This window comes from Onychomys torridus, chromosome 18 (genome assembly GCF_903995425.1).
Source record: "Onychomys torridus chromosome 18, mOncTor1.1, whole genome shotgun sequence".
Lineage (NCBI taxonomy): Eukaryota > Metazoa > Chordata > Mammalia > Rodentia > Cricetidae > Onychomys > Onychomys torridus.
The window spans coordinates 9183799-9203638 of record NC_050460.1 but is presented as its reverse complement, the minus strand read 5'-3'; the positions used below and the strand labels follow the sequence as shown (position 1 = coordinate 9203638).

The window sequence follows — 19840 nt, the reverse complement described above, 5'->3', positions numbered from 1 at the left end:
TCTCAGTTTGCCTTGTAAAACCAACTTCATGCTGGGCCTTATGTCAACTTGACAGACTAGAGTCACCTAGGAAAAGGGAACCTCAGTTGAGGAACCGCCTCCATCAGATGGGCTGTAGGCAAATCTGCGGGCATTTGCTTGGTTAATGAATGATATGGGAGGACCCAGCACACTTGTGGGCAGTGCCAGCCCTTGGCAGGTGGTGCAAGCCAGCTGAGCAAGCCAGTAAGCGGTGTTCTCCTATGGCTTCTGCATCAGGGTCTGCCTTGAGTTCCACAGCTCTGGCTTTTCCTCATGACGACTGTGATCAATCAGGATGTGTGAGCCAGATAAACCCATTTCTCCCCAAGCTGCTTTCGATCATGGCATTTATCACAGCAATAAAAAGCAGTAAACTAGGATAGGCTCTTTTTCTCAGAGGTTAGAAAAGTAAGGTTGAAGGCTAGGGTGTAGTCGTGAATCAATGGTAGGTCCCAAGATAGAATTAGGACCCTTCATTTCCAATATAGTGGTTTTTAGAATCATTATACTGAAGGAAGAAAAGAAATTTCTCCATTTACAGGTATAGTAGATAAAAGGAAATACTACAATAAATATTCTACACTGGATCTATAGTCGTCAATCTTATTAGTAAAGGCTTTTTTTTTTTTTTTTTAACATATTCTACTCTTCCTAGTTCATCTTATTTCCTGGGCCTTTCCATGCTGGTGTTGAGTTATCCCTGACCCTGAATTTTAGGGAATTTCAGTACAGAGAGTTCTCAGCTAAGGCCTCTTGTTAATGGACTCCATTCCCATTAAGTCTTGATGGTGCCTGGGTGACTGACCCTGTTAAATAGTATGTCATGGCTGGATCCTGTTCTAATGGCAAAAGCAGCAGAATTGGAGTGTGGAGACCTGGTTATGCTCCCAGCCCAGCCATTAAGTAGCTGAATAACATTTGGAAAAGTCACTCAAGCTCAGCTGTACCATGAGAAAGTTAAACTAAATTACCCCTCAGACCCACTCTGGCTCCTACAGTCTGTAATTCCAATCATGGCATACGTTGTGCTTTATCTGTGAGCATTGTAGCATTTAATAGGGTGCTGTAAGCTCTCATTTTTGGTGGTCCTCATGGCTGAGGAGAGGTTGGTGCACAGAGCAGTTGATTATGATTCCTCCTCAGAGATGCAGGAGTGGGTGTTCTCTCCCCAGGGAAGAGGATACATGCTCATGGGATGTGTTGTTTACCTGTGACCAGTCCCATTCTGGGAATCTGAGTGACTTCTGAAGTTTCTGCGGTTGAGTTCCCCGTCATCTTATCAGTGAACAGTGCAGCTGTGGAGAGCCCATGGGCAAACTAGGAGATGGCTGTCAGGAGCTCCATGCATGCCGGTGTGCTCTTGCTCCATTCTCAGGGCTGGAGACAGCCTTCCCAGGCATGCCTGACTCCCCAGTTAGTCTTTGATTTCCAGTCTCATGTTCCAGCCAAAGCCCTTCCTAGGGGGGCCACACAGCCCTCAGATCAAGCCCTACTGCTTTAAGAGTACGAGTGATAGAACAAACAATGACATTATTATATTGTAAGGACAAGAAACAGGAGTTAAGTTATAAAGCAGAACATTTGTATTTACACAGGCATGTTTTAATAACCAGCAAAATTTTGGACGAGAACTAGAAAAATAGTTAAAAGATAAATGGACTTATGTTTCAATGTTATGATTTTTCACATACACTACAGTTCATTTTTACTTTTTTCAATCCTTGAGTTTCGGATAGGACCCTGGGAGAGCTGTTGGCATCCTTTGGTCAACACGTTTGTCAAGGTATTTTCGTTTTTCAATGTCCTTCTAGGGTTCTGTTAGGCAGTAACCTCATTAGCAACACAGTCGGCGTGGTATAGTGTGAAGCTTTACCACAAAGGGGTTCTGTATTCCAGTTGCCAGGACTTAACACTCTTGTGACGGGAGAAAAAGAAAACTCCTCAGAAGGGAAGCTGGGATGCTGTTTACTCTAAATATTGGACCTTTCCATCTGAAGGTTTACAGAGGCTGAAGAATTGTTGAATTTGGAGATTTGGAAGTAAAAATCTCCAGCAAACTCTAAAAAGGTTTCCACCTGAAAAACAAACTCTGTTCCCTTCTGTGAGCATTTGCTTTGCATAGCTCCAGAGCAGCCATGGGTTCTTTCATCACAAATACCTTTGAGGAAGTGCTGCAGAATCAGCCTCTTCTCCTGGGGGAACCAAGCATTCTGGCTTGGGCTGAGAAGGCTGAGAACAGACTGTCACTTATGTTGAATGGGGAGAGTTCTTCTTTCCTCTCAGATCAGTCTGTCTTTTAAGTTGCATTGAGTCAGCATAATGAAAGTCTTAGGGGCCCCATCCAAGTTCACTGTAGCAGTGTTCCAGAAGTACTGGGAACTCACTGATTTAAATCCTGTTCAACTCCACATGCTTCTTTCCTGCACCTTTAGCTTCATGTTATTAAGCTGTGAAAACCATGGTCTTCTTGATTTTATCTCTTTGGGGCCCCTTGGCATGGTCTGTCCAAGCAGAACGTATCTCGTAACTGCTGTCACTGTGTATAGAGGGGTTTGTATGTACAGCAAGGATGTCAATCACTAGTCTCAAGCAGAACGTATCTCATAACTGCTGTCACTGTGTAGAGAGGAGTTGTATGTACAGCAAGGATGTCAATCACTAGTCTCAAGCAGAACGTATCTCATAACTGCTGTCACTGTGTAGAGAGGAGTTGTATGTACAGCAAGGATATCAATCACTAGTCCAAGCAGAACGTATCTCATAACTGCTGTCACTGTGTAGAGAGGAGTTGTATGTACAGCAAGGATGTCAATCACTAGTCTCAAGCAGAACGTATCTCATAACTGCTGTCACTGTGTAGAGAGGAGTTATATGTACAGCAAGGATATCAATCACTAGTCCAAGCAGAACGTATCTCATAACTGCTGTCACTGTATAGAGAGGGGTTGTATGTACAGCAAGGATATCAATCACTAGTCTCAAGCAGAACGTATCTCATAACTGCTGTCACTGTGTAGAGAGGAGTTGTATGTACAGCAAGGATATCAATCACTAGTCTCAAGCAGAACGTATCTCATAACTGCTGTCACTGTATAGAGAGGGGTTGTATGTACAGCAAGGATATCAATCAATCACTAGTCCAAGCAGAACGTATCTCATAACTGCTGTCACTGTGTAGAGAGGGGTTGTATGTACAGCAAGGATATCAATCATTAGTCCAAGCAGCAATAGAAGCAGGCTCCATTGACACAGCTTAAAAAAAAAAAAAAAAATCTGTCCTTGATGCCTTCCTAGGTCAATATCCAGGACCTGTCACTGTCCATCATGATGTAGACAGAATACTAGGCTGTGCTGTTCATTCAAGTTGTGGGTAAGCATATATTGATGGGCTAACCTTTAACCCAGTTCAGGTCATGAATTTGAACCCTATTGGAGTAGTGTGTGTGTCTGTGTGTGTCTGTGTGTCTGTGTGTGTGCCTGTGTGTTAGCATCTAGTGACTACTAAGCTTCATATGGCTTGACCTCATTATTATTTAAGTCTATCAGCTAGCATTTATTCTTCTACATACCTTGTTCCCAGCTCATAACCTAAATTCAGCTAAATTGATAAGCTAGTATCAGAACAAAGAAACTCAAAAGACCCAGAAGGTTCTCTGTATTTATCCCCTTCTTTCATGATGTATGGTAAAATCAGTAATAACTGGTACCTGCATTGTAGGGTTTTGTGAAGGATGCAGGGTGGGATGAATGTCCCCTGAGCCCTGGAGGCTGAACTGAACTGACAATAGACAGAGAAAGGCCCTCAACTGTGTCACTGCACATAAGCAGACAGACAGAATGGAACGAGGAAGGGACAGGTGTTTGAAGTTTAATCTCTTCTTTAGAGAGGAGGTTCACAGGAAATTGGAAAGGGACAGGAGAGGGTAAGGAGGGCTAAGGTGATCAAAACACAAAATCATAAAAAAATATTTTTTAAAAATACCTTCTGGGATGAGAGATGAATCAGTGGTTTAGAAGACCTGAGTTCAGTTCCCATTATCCACGGGGTAGCTCACAACCATCTGTAACTCCAGCTCCAAGGATATAACAGAGGCCTCTTCTGGCCTCTACAGGTTCCAGGCATACACATGGTACACAGACATACATGCAGGCAAAACACTCATACACATAAAAAAAATTTTAGCTTCAGAGGGATGATGGGAAGTGGCTATCGTCAACTTTAGAGGAACATTGAGGATGGTAAATGAGTTTAGGAGAAATTAGTGACCCCAGAGAAGAGATGGTCTCCTGGGGCAAGATGCTTCAGAGCTGTGGTGAAGACAGTGGTAAGCTACAGGATGGAGCCAGGGGGCCCTCGCTGTGAGAGAAGTCTCTCTGTGGCCATGGTGACCTTTATCTTTCTCCTCTGGTCCTTCGATGAAATTTCTGAGGAGCAAGTTTGAGGCAATGCATGTTTTCTAGAAGACAGACCCGGGGTTATAAGGGAACAAAAGCATGGCCCCTTCCATCACCTCTAGGGAAGGCTAAAATGACTTGATTCTAAGGCACCTCCAAGGCTTCCTGCTTTCAGGTTCCCTTCATTCAAACTGGCATACACTGCAGTATCTATTTAATAATGAGCCCCAACAAGGACTTAGAGTTGTACTTAGCATGTGAGAAACATTGAATCCCTTTGGCCCTTGCTAACATGTCACCATTATCAGTTGATTACTAATGTGCCTAGTGAATATTTATTGCCATTAGGTGTTAGTGTCACATTTCTGAGCAAACAGGGACAGTTATAGTAGTGAGTTGGCTTAAAGGGTACTATGGACTTAGCACACTTAGGTAAGGCCTAGATTTGTCTTTACATCCAGATAGTGTCAGCTCTCCTGGACCTTGAAAGACTAGTGGAGTTTGGGGGGACCACAAAAAATAGGAGAAGCAAAATCAGAACACACACACACACACACACACACACACACACACACACACGCACGCACACTTATACACACATATGTCATGCACACCCAAATAAACCCAGTTGATCTAGATTTTTTTTCCCCTAGTAGAAAACAAACCAGTGAATGCAAAAGATTAACAGCAGTGTCAGGTCTGTGGCTCAGTTGGTACAGTGCTTGCCTAGTGATGAAGACCTGGATTCAGTTCTCAGCGCGGCATAAGCTGGACATGATGTCATACCACCTGTAATCTCAGTACTGGGGAGATAGGAGCAGGATGGTCAGAAGATCAAGGTCGTCTTCAGTTAGACAGCAAGCTTGAGACCAACTCGGGATAAGTGCGATGTTGTCTCAAAAAAGAAAGAAAAGAGAACATGACAGCTGTCAGATCTTCCCAGCGGGCTTCTCGCCAAGGTGAACTCTGTTCACCTCACACCCCCATGGACTCAGGGGTGGTCCTCTGTCTTCTGCTTCTGTCCTCATCCTAAATCAGAGCCTGTGTGTCATGGCAGTGGTCTGTGCGTCATAAAGGGATCATACGTGCCCTCCGTCTCTTTTGTCAGCACATCACATAGAGTTGACAGTGGACATGGTAGGAGACCAGGGACAGGCAGGCAATGGAAACAAAAGTGCAGCAAGGGGTATCCCACCAAATGCCTGGATTTCTAATGGAAAGGTGTGTCTTTGAACCTGAAATGGCTTTACTGCCCAGCCCAAAGGATTTAGGTTAGTTTATAGCATGAAAAAGTTGATAGGATTGAAATATATATCTTTCTCTCATATAATAACACACCTAGTTCTCCACTCATGAATGTTAAAGTGACCGTGACTTCTTTATTGCAGATTTTATTCTCATTTATGAGTTCCATGTTAAACTGTTAAATCAACGGAATCATCACCTTAACCTTAAATTATCGCAGCACGTCATTAAGGGAAAGCAGTACCGTACATTTAATGACTGCTTTGAAAAGTTATGTCATGTTGTCGTGCTCTGCATTTGTGCTCATGTGTTACTGTGTTTAATTTATAGGGAGTTTGTTTAATTTACAGCAAGCTCCTGGGCTGCTTCCTGTTGTGCACTGGTTCCCTCAAAGCCCAACTATTTGCCATAGCAGGGGCTGTTGTCCTGTGAATGGCTGAAAGAGTGAAGCTGACAGGATGTAGGGTAAGAACACAAGTGCTAGAAAATTCGAGAGAGCGAGAGATGAACAGTGCCTCCTGAAATGTCAGGCCACATTCCAGGGCACTTTGACTGTATTTCCATAAATGCATGAGGGAGTTATGTTGCAAATACTTGAAGCTGTTTATTTTCATTTTTGGCCTGATTTTATAGCATTGAAGAAACCATGTCGAATGATCTTGAATATTCTTTTAAAAAAAGCAATTCTACTTTACATAATGGTTTGCATGTGTGAGCTCCCTCAGGCAGAAGCATTATAATTAGTGTGTAGTCTCCCAGAGAAGAGACGATCTGTCTTAAAGCTGTGATAGCCACATTTGACAGAGCTCAGGGCAGAAGGCTAGGATTTTGTTCCAGGATAAAAAACACCACCTTCACTTATCCATCCTCTCCTCACTGCCTTGGCTCAAGCTGGAGAGCGAAGGAGAGCTAAGTACAAACAGCTTCCTTCCTTCCTCGCTGAGCAAAGCATGGAGAAAGAACTTGGCTTCTTGACACCAATAACTTTGCTTCAACTCTGCCTGGAACTGTTTGGGCAACTTTTCAAAACTGGAAAAGATACAGTAAAGAGGACCCAGCCTCCCATTTTCCTCATAAAGTAGCAGGCTCAGCAAAGACTTGCTGGCTTCAGGGAGCAGCCACATTTCTCCCTAGAGACCTGGGAGTGTGGAATATTGCTTCCTTGCACAGCTGTCACTGAGACTGTTAAAGACAATCAGCTTACGTAGGCATTGTGGCAGACAGTATGAAGCTTTTCTGTCTTGTATTAAACAATAATAATGAGAGGATAAAAGCTTGGCTGCCTTTTAGACAGATGAGAAGGAGGGGGAACCCAAAGGCTGTCCTTGAACCAAAACAGGAAAAATAAAATCCACATGTGCCCACTGTAATGGGTATGTGTCTGTCTTAGGGTTTCTAGTGCTGTGATTAAAATATCATGACCAAAAAACACAACTTGGGAAGGAAAGGGTTTATTTCAGTTTACAACTTTCAGACACACACTGTCACTGAGGGAAGTTGGGGCAGGAACTAGAGCAGAGGATGCTTACCGACTTGTTCCCCATGACTTCAACCACTTGCTTTTTTATACATCCCAGGACCACAGCTGCTCCCCAATCACATACACACCCTCCCATCACAGTAGCCTTTGCTTTGTGGTAATGCTTGAGTCACCCCACTATCTAAAGTCAGAATTACCTGAGGGTAAAACATGGCACATTTCAGGTCAGTCAGTGGCTGCATGGTAAAAGCATTCGGAGAATTGCAGAAACCATTGTACAAATAAAGAAGCTGGTCTTGTTAGGAGAGCAAAAGGAGATGAAGAAGTGCATGCCTTCTGATTCTGGGTTGTATCTGCTTGCATTTGTTTGAGTACACTAGGGACATGCTGTCTGCCAGCCCTTATCTGTTTCCATGGCTGAGACATGAAAACCTGCTGCTTCATGAGAAGCATCTGCCGGTTGTGACAAGCTCCAGACGAGTCTCCACAACAAAGCCTCTTGAGAAGGGAACAGAGCCAATGTGTGGGCATCAGTGACCCTCCTCAGAAGAGTAGAATGTCCAAACACAGTCTTTGTGATGGGAAGAGCTGTGAAGTCAAAAAGCATGCATTCCTCCATGTCAGTGAGCCATTTTCCGATATCTCAAGGACTTCACGTTGCACACTAGGATAGTTAGCAATGAATTTTGTGCTGGTTTTCATTCTAGCAGGTGCCTTGACAAAGGCATATTAAGATAAAATCTATTTTTTTATTTATGCCCATACATACACACATACACACACACACACACTTGCTACAGCACATGTGTGGAGGTCAGAGGGCTACTTGGGGAAGTTAGTTCCCTCCTACCATGTGCATCCTGGGGATTGAACTCAGCTCATCAGGCTGTATAGCAAGTGCTTTGCCCATGGAGCCCTGTTATGGGCCCAAGGACACACTTTTATTTCCTCTTCTGTCTTTTAGAGAGGGGAATACTGTGTTTTCTTTTATGGAAATCTTAGAATTCAAGGGACAGAGATAATGAGATTGTCTCCAAGGTACTTGAAGACAAGTCATGTTTCTAGATCCTACACAAAAATCTTTGACTTGAAGACTTATCTAAGTGGAGATGTTTCTGTGTATCGTTGTGAGTAATAGTTAAAATCCCATGTTAGATGCATTTGAAATGCTTGTATGTTTGCTTTTACATGTTTGTGGTCTTGCACAGAGATTAGAATATACGGGTGTGCTCACTGAATGGAACACTGGACAGAGCTGGGCCCACAGAAGGAGTAAAGAAGGGTGAGGAGGATTCTGGCGGGGGTGGACGGCTGGAAGGAGAGGCACCTCAGCAGAGGGTCTTGTGCTCACAGCTGTGTGGTGTGGCTCTAGGTGCAGTTTAATGCTGTCCAGGCATTTTTCAGCCAAGCCTAAAGCATAATTAAGAGGGAAAGAAGGAGTGGAGTTAGCAGAAGAGGGGTCTGAGAGAAGAGAGCGAGATGGAAAAGATGGCGGCAGGAAGCTGTTTGTCCAGTGTAAGCAGTGATCATTTTTCCTCGGACTCATCTGCTTCTGAACTTCTTTCTCCCTCTCCAGAATACACTGACAACTAGAAGCAAAAGTCTTGCCAAGACTGAGAAATATAAGACATGGTGTCTGTACCATGAAACATTGTCTGAGAGTGGTGCACTTTCCACTTCATTTGGCCCCCAAACATAGAGGAAACCCATCAGGGCCTCTTTAAGCAAGTAAAGGTTCTTTGTTTCAGGATAAGATGCTGGAGAATGGCCGATAAGTCAGTTATCTAAGTCCATTTTTATACTGTCCCCCAAAAACAGAATCCAGTAGGGGCTTATAATCTTGGCCAAGGGCTTGAGGCACAGTCTTTTTTGCAGAAATAATCCAGGTATAATTTGCCAACTAAATCAAGGAAGGCACTACAATATTTCATAATCCAAGCTCTGTGTATATTTTTACTCCAAGGTCAGACCTGCAGTGGATCAGCAGCCCAGGCCTGGTTGGTGCTGTCAGTCATGGAAGAGTCCCTCCCAGACAGTGCTTCTCACCCTCCCTAACGCTGAGACCCTTTCATACAGTTCCTCAAGGCATGGCAACCCCAACCATAACATTATTGTGTTGCTGCATCATAACTGTAATTTCGCTACTGTTATGAATAGTAATGTAAATACCTGATATGTGACCCACAGGTTGAGAACCACTGTTCTAAGAGTACCTACTAGTGAGCAAATTCACCTCCAGCTCATTCAGCCAGTTCACAAAATTCAAGCAGTTCTTAACTAGTGATTCGGCTCTACTCCATTCCTGTACTTAGGTAAATGTCATCTACAGATGTTTCAACATGTTTACCTAAAAAGCATTATTTGCAGATATTTAAAATTATTGAAATAATTTCTGTCAGGAAAGCTAAAGGCAATCCTTACCCTCTGGTCTGTACATGGGTTATGTGTGCAAACTTTCTTCACATGAGCTCAGTTCATGCCTATGTGTACCACCTGTCTGCTGTCCACAGCCACATTATCTTGAGTTCCCACAAAGGATGTGGTCCCAAGGGCCCAGTTTCTACACCAACAATTTTTAACCATACTTAGAATATGTGTCTCTTCATAAACCAGTGACTTGTGTCAATATATGTGAGATTACTTACAATTCAAGGAATTGGAATCTATGAGATAGATAGAGCAACATACAATGTGTGTGTATATATATATATATGTTCTGTATCTTTACACACATAATGGTACATTAACTAATTGATTAACTGATCTATATCTAAATAGACTGAGGACATACAAGACCTAGAACAAAATATCCCTAGCTTCTCCTGACAAATGATGGAAAAAAGAAGTTCAGTATTTTAGTCATGACTTCCAGAATTCATTTCTGCTTGCTGGAGAGCAGTCGGAGCGGGTGGATCATTTCATTTGGATTGCTTCTCCAGCACTAGCCCTGAGGGACAGACTTGATGATCTAATGGGTCTTTTCCATCTCTAATATCTATAATTTTGGCTATTCTGTGGCAGCTTCTTATTGCTTTAAATAAGCCATCTTAATTTAAAAAACATACATCTGGATTTGACCTGCCTAACATATGTCAAGATGTGTGTGTCCTCTAAAGTCTCCCCAGGGACCTTCTGGGAGACTTAGAGAAACTGAATGGAATCAGAAAGAGGGAAAAAAGGAGGGGAGGAGGCTATGAGTCAAACAATTTTCTGTTTATTTTATTTAAGTTTTTATTTTTCAGTAATGAGACTATCCCCTAGGCCTCCTTAAATCGTTTATTGGTTAAAATTTAATCTGAGCCTAAGTGTATTCTTACTTGAGTGATTTTTAACTTTCAAATTCTGTTTCTTGGAATCTGGCCTTCCACTACCTAGCATTTTGGTTCCCAGACTCCAGCCATCCTCTCTGGCCAGCTCTTGGCCTCCCTGCAAGTTCTCAGACTCCACTGTCCGAGAAGGAAGTAGCATCTCTACACTGTTCCAGATGTCAACCAGAGGTGGCTCTGGGCCAGGCCTGCTATGAGGATCATTGCAAATATATCATTGCAGTCCATCTTCTCCCCAGCTAAACATCTCACCATCACAACGCACTGGTTTCTATACATGTACAGCTTCCAGCTCTGCTCAGGCCGTCTGTCTGTGCAGTCTGCAGAAGAGCTAGCCTGCATTTCTTCTTGGCCAGTGTTGGTCGTTTAACATGCAGGTCTTTGTGAGCTGTTTCCAGTTAACATTTTCTCCTGTGCATATATAGTTACTGCCTGAGATTATTCTGCCAGACCGGAAGAACACAGGACAGTGTCTGTGTGTCTTGTCCATTAGTCTGTCCTTGTCTTCTTTAAAGAGGAAATCAACCTGAATACTTAGTTGCACTCTCTAGCGTTTATTCCAGTTAGAGGTGGATGAAGCCAGAGTAGCAATTGAGGTTCATTGGGAAGACTCCTGCACACTGGAATGAAGCAAGCACAGTACAGTTTTGTACACTGACTCATTCAGCAAGTACTTGCTGGCCACATGCCATATCCCAGGCGCCTCATTAAAGTACATTAAACCCTTCCCATGTGTGATACCCAGGGTGTCAGCCACAACTTCGTTTGAGTTGAAGTTAGTCACAAGGTATCATTTGCTTCAGTTATTTAGTCATTTAGACTAAAATGACTTTTTAAAGAAAACTGGGCATGTGAAGACATGTAATCACAGCACTGTCTGAGACAGGAGAATAGTGAGCCCCAGTACAACTCGAACTACACCGTGAAGCCCTGTCTCAGGAAAAAACACAACAAACAAACAGGCATGCTGAGTTCACTTGCCCCGTGAATTCCTGCAGAGCACGGGTGTGTGGACTGAAGTAGCGGGAACAGCAGGCTTGGGTGTTGGGGGAACTGGTTCTGGGTCCCAGCTCTGCCAGTGAGAGTTAGACAAGCCAGCCTTCCTGAGCCACACTTTGTTCACTGAAAATGAGTGTAGTAACACCGCCTGCTTCCCAGACTTCTGCTGCATATGACATGAGCCAGTGGAAGAGCCTTGTCAGCAATAAACCACCGTGGGAAGATGCACAGAAGTGTATGTTGTTGATGCCAGCCAAATATGTATCCAAAGCTAAGCCATCAGGACATCTTTAATGTCTCCCAGTCCTCAAGAGAGAAGGCTCATTTATTAGCTAGCTCCCAGGAAAGCCCTGGTTTGAAAAGGCTGGTTGAAGGATAGGGCTGTAGCTTAACAGTGGAGCACGTGCCAGCTATGCTCAAGGCCATAGGTTCAATCCTCAGCACTAGGCAAATCAAAGCAAACTCCGGTTACAGAGAGTAATGCACATAGAATGTTACTATTGTATTTTCTTACCACCAGGAATGAAGACAACAGAGAATTAAGCCTGGAAATGAACCTGAAGGATAAATGGTAGTTTGATATTTTTAACCAAAATTAGTGGCTCCCCACCCTGCGTGAGCATTCACATAGGATGCCTTGTGGGCCTGAGGATATTTTTAAACTCCCCAAGTGACTAAGGTCTCACCAGCCACTGTTGGGATAACTCACTTGCTGAGAGAGAGGGAAAACACCTCCAGGAGTCTATAAAGATAAACTGACACAAAGTGATTGTCAGTTTTATAGAAGTGTCTAATAAAGTATTAGTGAAAATGAACAAGACCATGGGCCTTTGGGAATAACAGGAACCTTTGACCCTGGCAAATCAGAACAGGAGGAGGAAACAGAGCAGGCATTTCAAACATCCCCGTTACTACACAGCTTCTATTCAGAAATAGCTGTAGAGTGGGTTGAGTGGATCAAACATTTATAAACAAGGAATGCAAGTGTTATTTTCAGAACTCCTGTTCTCTGGGTATTTCTGTAATGCTAATCTGGGCCGTTGTAACCAGTCAGGTGGTGACCAGGTTTGTAGTCTCAGGTCATCTCCAAGAGTGCCAAGGGTGGGGTAAGAGAAAACCTTCAGCAAGGACGACAGTGGCATTTTAAATCCAGCCAAGTAATGACTGTCATCTACAGGGAGAGTCTGCAGCCATTAACACACACCCTAGAGGAGACTGTGAGAGACGGTGCACAGCCTGCCACTGTGCTGGGTCATTGTATCCATCCACACCCAGGGCTTAATCCAATTCTTTTTCCTTTTTGTTTTGTTTGCTTTGTTTTGTTGTTTGTTTGATTTTTGAGAAAGGGTTTCTCTGTATTGCCCCAGCTGTCCTAGAACTCGTTCTGTAGACCAGGCTGGCCTCTAACTTACAGAGATCCACCTGCCTTTGCCTCCCAAGTGCTAGGATTAAAAGCGTGTGCCACCACTACCACTTAATCCAATTTTTTAATTAAATTTTTTATTTATTTTACATACCAACCACAGTTTTCCCTCTCTCCTCTCTTCCTGTTCCCTCCCCCATCTTCTGTTTACCCTCTTCCCCCCCCCCCCCCCCCCACCCCCACCCCATCCACTCCTCTGTTCAGAGAAGGGCAGGCCTCCCATGTGAGTCAACAAAGCATGTCATATTACACGGAGACATTACTCCTTCTTCATCAAGGCTAGATGGAGGCATCCCAGCATGGGGAATAGGTTCCAAAAAGCCAGCTCATGGGCCAGGGACAGGTCCTGATCCCACTGCTGGGGCCCCAGAAACAGACCAAGCTACATAACTGTCACACACACATGCAGAGGGCCTAGGTCAGTCCCATGCAGGCTCCCTAGCTGGTGGTCCAGAATCCGTGAGCTCCCACTAGCTCAGGTCAACTGTCTCTGTGGGTTTCCCCATCACGATCTTGACCCCACCCACCACCACCCACACTCCCACCACCCCACCCCCACCTTTGCTCACACAATCCCTCCTCTCTCCAACTGGACTCCGGGTATTTTTTTAAAATGTTCTTTTTCTTCTGGTGACTTTGTACCCTATAAGGCTGCTAAACGTACAAGTTCTCCTAACATTTTTGTGGATTCTTTGGTATTTCCTCCACAGACAATTGTGTTTGTGAATTGAGGCAGCTTTGTCTCAGCATTTCTAATTGGCATGACTTCGTGTCTGTTTCCTTGTCTTCTTTCACAAGCATTGATGGTGCACTCGGTTGGTGAGAGGGGGTACCCTTGCATTGATGGTGCACTCGGTTGGTGAGAGGGGGTACCCTTGCATTGATGGTGCACTCGGTTGGTGAGAGGGGGTACCCTTGCATTGATGGTGCACTCGGTTGGTGACTGATGGGAAGTATGGTTCCACAGTTCTCTTCCCTTCATCAGAGTGAAGAGCACCATTGTTCTGTGTCCGGTGTGCATATGTGTCATTTGGGGATTTCTAAGGCTTCTCCAAGTATATCATTTGGAGCCCTGATCTAAAATAAATTATAATTTGCTGCTAGCAAGAATGTCTTTTTATGATTTGTTATTTTATTCCTGTGTGTGGCTACATGAGTTTGTACACATGCCCATAGAGGCCAGGGGGCATGGATGCCCTGAAATAGACTTAGAAACAATTGTCAGTCACTGGTATGAGTGCTAGAAAACCACACTCAGGTCCTCTTACATGAACAGCAAGTGCTCTTGACCACTGAGCCTTCTCTGCAGCCCCCAAGAACATCTTTCTTAAAAACTCACCAAACTGTGTCTGTCACACAGACAAGTATTTCTTAATATTTCTAAAATATCCTAGCAATATGAATCCTTTTTATTTTATCCAGTCCACCTGTCATTTGAATAGCCACAATATACTAGGTAATATTTCCCTTCTATATAGCAATGTGTTTCTTTTCTAAAGTCAGTGGACATGTGCTATTTGACAGTTTCATACATCTATATAGGTAATTGTAGCCATTTTTCACACACACACACACACACACACACATACACACAAACACACACACCTACCTTTATACTTTCATCCTCTGAAAACCTTCTCTTTTCCAGTAAGCTCCCATATGTTCATGTCTGAGTAAGAGAGAAACACACACACACTGAGTTTAACTGGAGTTGCTTTCATGAACATGGATGGAAGGTTACTTACTGGCTCATGGGCTACCCTTCAGTGGCTCCTATCTCTTGTCCCCTCTTTCCGTTCCTCCCCGTGTATTAAAATGGTCCCAGGCCAATTACATGGCCTCATGGAATGACAAGCTTGTCATTAAACAATGTCAAGTACTTATCTTCATAGAACTACTTTTGCATTTGTTTCTAAACCCAGGTTCTCTTCTAAAGACTTCACTCAGTCTCAATGTCTGTTGTTCTCCAGTGTTCCTATAGGCCCCAGTGTTTCTTATTGAAAGAGTGCATCATTAATTCACATGGCTAAAAGAGCTACACTTTGGGTCTCAGAATTGGAGAAGTGCCAAGCGACCGGAAGGTGACCTCATTGGTAAAGCACATAAGCATGAGGACCTGAGTTTGGATACCCAGGACCTGAGTTTGGATACCCAGCACCTGCATAAAAAAGCTAAGCATATTGGCATAAACCTGTAATCTCAGTGCTGGGGAGGCAGAGACAAAAGCATCCCAAGGGCTTGCTGACCAGCAGTCTAGACAAAACTCCAGGTCCAGTGAGCAAACTTGTCTCAAAATAGACGGTGGGAAGTGATTGAGAAAGACACTCAGTAGTGATCTCTAGTCTCCATACTCACATGCACACACGCAAACATGTACACACATACATCACATATACACACAGAGAGAAGTTTCAAGTAACACATAATATATAAAGGACACAGAGATACCCTTAAAATACTATTTGCATGCTGCTTCGTCAAGGCCAACAGTGATACACAGAGCACATCTTGCTCTCCCAGGTGACTTCAGAGGTGATAGCATTTGTATACCTTTTCTCCTGTTGACTTAGGGACAGTCAGATTCTGGGCGAGGCACCTGGTTTAAAGGACGTTTTGAGGAAAATACATCAATCCTGAGAAAAGAAAATTCAACCACTTTGGCCCTATCCAGAGGTTAAAAAGAGAAAATGGAAGACTTGTTAGGAAATGGTTCCTTTCTTACTTTCAGATAGAGATGAGTTAGGCTCCTGCTCAGCCCTTGCCAATGAGAGCATGAGCACAGACCTCTAACTATTAGAGAGTCCTCTGCTTTTGGCTTGAAGAATGTGTGCCTCTTATTCACTTGGGTATGAGTGGAGCTGTAACATCATTTCCTATGAGGCTTTGTGTGTGCATAATCACACGTGTGCACCTCTACACACAAATTTAGCATGCATGTATCTATCCAAGTATGTCTTTCTCCCTTTCCCTATTACACTGGCCCCAAAAGAGGCTTCTGTGTAGTAAGAACCATGACTGTTTCACTAATTCTCCTGAGCCTACTGTGTTCCTTGCATAGACAATATACAGTGGAGAGTGAACATTCTAGAAAACAGGTTCTCGATGTTCTTTTTAGACAGGATTTTAGTTTTGCACCCACATTCTATTGTTGCAGTTGTATGCCATAACGCACAATCATCTACACTTTGGTGTCAGCCTGGCTTCCTCCCTTCTTTCACTCTTGTTTTTTGTTCCTTGTTTTTTTTGTCTGTCTGTCTTTCTAAGACAGGATCTTTCTATGTGGCCCTGGATGTCCTGGAACTCACTGTGTAGACCAGCCTGGCCTATAACTCACAGAGATCCTCCTGCCTCTAACTCCCGAATACTGGAACTAAAGGTGTGCGTCCGTCCCTCTGAGTGTCACCTTCTCAGAGAGGAAACAGTACCCACCCCATCTCTGTCCCCTCCCTCAACCATATTTGTCTCCACTTATCATACCTTCCCTATATTCACACCTGTGTATGTATGTCAGCCCACTAGGAAATAAGAGCATATTCATATTTTTGTGGCTGCCAAGGGCACTTCATAAATAATTCAGAATTAATGAACAAGTTTGTAATCAGATATCATCCAGGAACACCTTTGAGCATGAGTCTTCCCAGGAGCCTCATAGCTAGAGTGGGGAGTCCCCAGACCCACACATGGGCTGTGGCCTGTCTGCAGAGGGAATACATATCTTGGATGTTTTTCAATGGTGTAGAGAGACTAGGGTGATTAATAAAATTCAATTAATCATATTACTGATGCCTTTCATTACATACTTTCTGTTTATGGCTACCAGAAGTACAACTATTCCAGTGAGGGTATCTGTAACATTTTTCCTCAAATATCATTTTTCACTAAAATGTATTTTTGTAACATCCCATTATACCTTACAAAGATGGAGTTACTGAGCCTAGGAATTAGTAATCCAAAAAGAAATGATCTTTGATCTTACTGACTGGTATAAGTCCATTTTCAAGAACTTTGCTTTGGGGCTCAGGATGTAGCCTAGTTGGTAGAGTGCTTACCTAGCATGCATAATGCCTGGGTTATGGTCCCTAACATGGCATAAAGCCAGATGTGTAATTTGCACATGTAATCCCAGCACTTGAGCAGTGGAGGCAGGGTCAGAGTTCAAAACTAGTCTGTACCTACATGAGACCTGGCCTAAAAAAGAAACTGCTTTTAAAACTATAGGCCTTTTGCCTTGAAGGCCAGTGATTGATACTGGCTCTGTCTCTCCTGGTATTTTCACAGTGTTAAAGATGGAAGTATCACAGTCTTGAAGATAGCTCTGCAGGGTCTTCCTTCTAGGCTTATCATTTAGTAAAGTATTTTTGTTAATGTACTTTGGAAAAACAGTGAGACCCTGTCACTTGGGAAAAAAAAGAAAAAAAGCTAGATGGGAGATGGGAACCATTTCCTGGCGGGTGGAAGTAGAGCTGATCTCACATTGATCCTCTCAGCCCAGAGCATGCATGATGCCAACGTGGGCAAGACATTTGTTTCTGATTCAGGATTCTGAGGGCTTCAGCAATGTCCTCCACTCCAGGCTGGCTGGGTTGAAGCTGGATGCCTTCTTACACACCACACAAATCTGACAAGAAAATGGCCTGAGCAAGTAGATGCCCCCCACTGAGTGGCTTCAACCTGAGGAACCACTGTCACACTGCTCTGGAGGTCAGTCTGAGCCCAGGCTTGACTCTTGCTGTGAGCTGAGGGCAAATCAACCCCATGCCTTTTCTAGCCTTCGGTGGTGACCCAGTTCTCAGTATGCTCTGGCTTGTAGATGAAATCCCTTCAGTCTCTGCCTCATCCTTCTGTGGTGACCTCCCTGAATCTGCCTGCCTCTTCCTAAAAGGATGCCAGTGGTGTTAGGGACTACCCTAATGACCTCAAATTAATGAAATTACATCTGAAAAGAGCCTATTTTCAATAAAAGTCTCATTCATTAGTGCTAGGAACTGGTATCTTTTTGAAGAACCTGTTGAAATTATATAGTTACCGTAAGTACCTGCCACAGTATTGAGAACAAATGCCTTCTGAATGAGAGATCTAAATCATCCCCTCCAAGGCTAGTATGCAGAAAGAGGGTAAGAAAGAGCTTGAAGAGCCTGAGGAAGGGTGTAGTAGTGCTGAACTCTGACATCCAGGCATGGTGTGACTGTTGCACTTTTGGTGTTTTTTGTTTTGGTTTTGGTTTGCTTTGGTTTTGGTTTTTCGAGACAGGGTTTCTCTGTGTAGCTTTGCACCTTTCCTGGAACTCACTTGGTAGCCCAGGCTGGCCTCGAACTCACAGAGATCCTCCTTGCTCTGCCTCCCGAGTGCTGGGATTACAGGCGTGCGCCACCACCGCCGGGCACTGTTGCACTTTTGAACTTGCAGCATCTGTGATCAGCTGCACACAGTTGTACAGACTGACCCCCAACTATGGAGGGGGTGGGGCTTATGTGACCCCTCCCCCTCCCTGAGGATTTAAAGTAAAGGAATGGTTGATGGAGGAGGAAAACACTACTAGTTAACGATGTAGTCCCTGGGAAGGTACCCATGACCCTCTAAACAAACCTCCACCCTTGGTTCAGTAAACAACCGTAATGAAACTCATGGATCATATACACACCCACAAAAGAAAGTTGAAGAGCAGCCTCGATAGGAAGAGGATAGGGATTAATGAGAGGGGAGGGGGGACAAAAAAAGGGTAACAGGAATAAATGGTCAAAATACATTATGAACTTAGGAAAATGCCACGATGAAACCCATTATTCTATATAATTAGTATATGCTAATAAAAGCAGTGCAAAATTAGCAGCACTGTGTGAACCATACAAATGGCCTTGTTGAGTTTATCGTGGTGGAACAAACTGAAAAGAAGCTCAGCGTGACACTTGTCAAGTGATAGGTCCCCAAATTTGCCATCATTACCTCTTTGTTATCACCAGAAATTTTCAACATTTTTGAAGACCATTAATTACAGAATAACTCTAGAACAATTGCACAATAGAACCCCTCCCCTCCAGCTGCTCATTTTCAGTAGAGGTGGCTTGTCTCTGTAGATGGATAAAATGGAGTGGGGATCACAAAGCTGATCTTTGCTATCATCCCACCTTACCTCTGTACATGCAACACAGACAACTCTCAAGAAACTGATGATGAGACTCTATGCTGGAGACTCTAGTGGCTCAACACTGGCTCACCTGAGTCCTCTGCCTTTGAATAGCAGGATCCTGCCATACTCTTCTAGGATGGCCCACCCATGCTCAGGGGCATGGCTAGTGTGATTCATAACTATTTTAGATTTTACTATATCTTATAATTATAATCAAAAACACAAAGGTGAAATGCAAATACACATGCTTGATGCTTACTCAGACCTTGCATTTTGCCAAATACTTCTGTATTCCAAACCTAAATTTCTCCAGGGTTAAACTACAACATCGTGTTTTAAGATATTACAAGCTTCATTTTTTTTTTTTTTTTACTAAAAGCCTAACTTTTTAGTGTCTCTGTATAGTTATGCTTATCTGAATTTGAAAGAAGGCAGAGTCTCCATATGTTCATTTCAGCATGGGTTGCTAAAGATAGAGCAGTCAGTGCATGAAAATGGCCTAGATTGAGAGAATTAGCAGAATCACAAAGGGAAACCACGATAGGAAATAGTTTTACACACATAATTGCTGAAGTCCTGTAGTGAATGTGTCAGTCTGTACTAACTAAATAAATTTGTTTATAGACATGCTCTGTATTAGCCTCCACTCTTTTACAGCCCTTTGCCAAACAAAATCCCACTGGAAGCAGGATGTTCACACCCGACTGGGAGTTTCTTAGATAAATATTTTTACTATATGAAGACCAAAACCACTTTTACAAATTTCAAACTTTGATTGAAATACTATATTTCTTTACGTTTGGTGTTTTGTTTTTTTTCTCTCT

General features: G+C 43.4%; 1 protein-coding gene across 3 annotated transcripts in view; it reads left to right on the top strand.

The window, feature by feature from the left end:
- The window catches only part of Supt3h (SPT3 homolog, SAGA and STAGA complex component), a 378162-nt gene that overhangs the window by 322693 nt on the left and 35629 nt on the right, over nt 1–19840 (top strand). The window contains exon 12 of one of the 3 annotated variants that reach the window (XM_036167203.1): nt 3316–3385. The exons of the other annotated variants lie outside the window; for them this stretch is intronic. Within the exon in view, the coding sequence (XP_036023096.1) occupies nt 3316–3354 (39 nt within the window). The 3' untranslated portion in view covers nt 3355–3385. Of the gene's footprint in view, nt 1–3315; nt 3386–19840 lie in introns of those variants that run through there. 3 annotated transcript variants of the gene reach the window in all.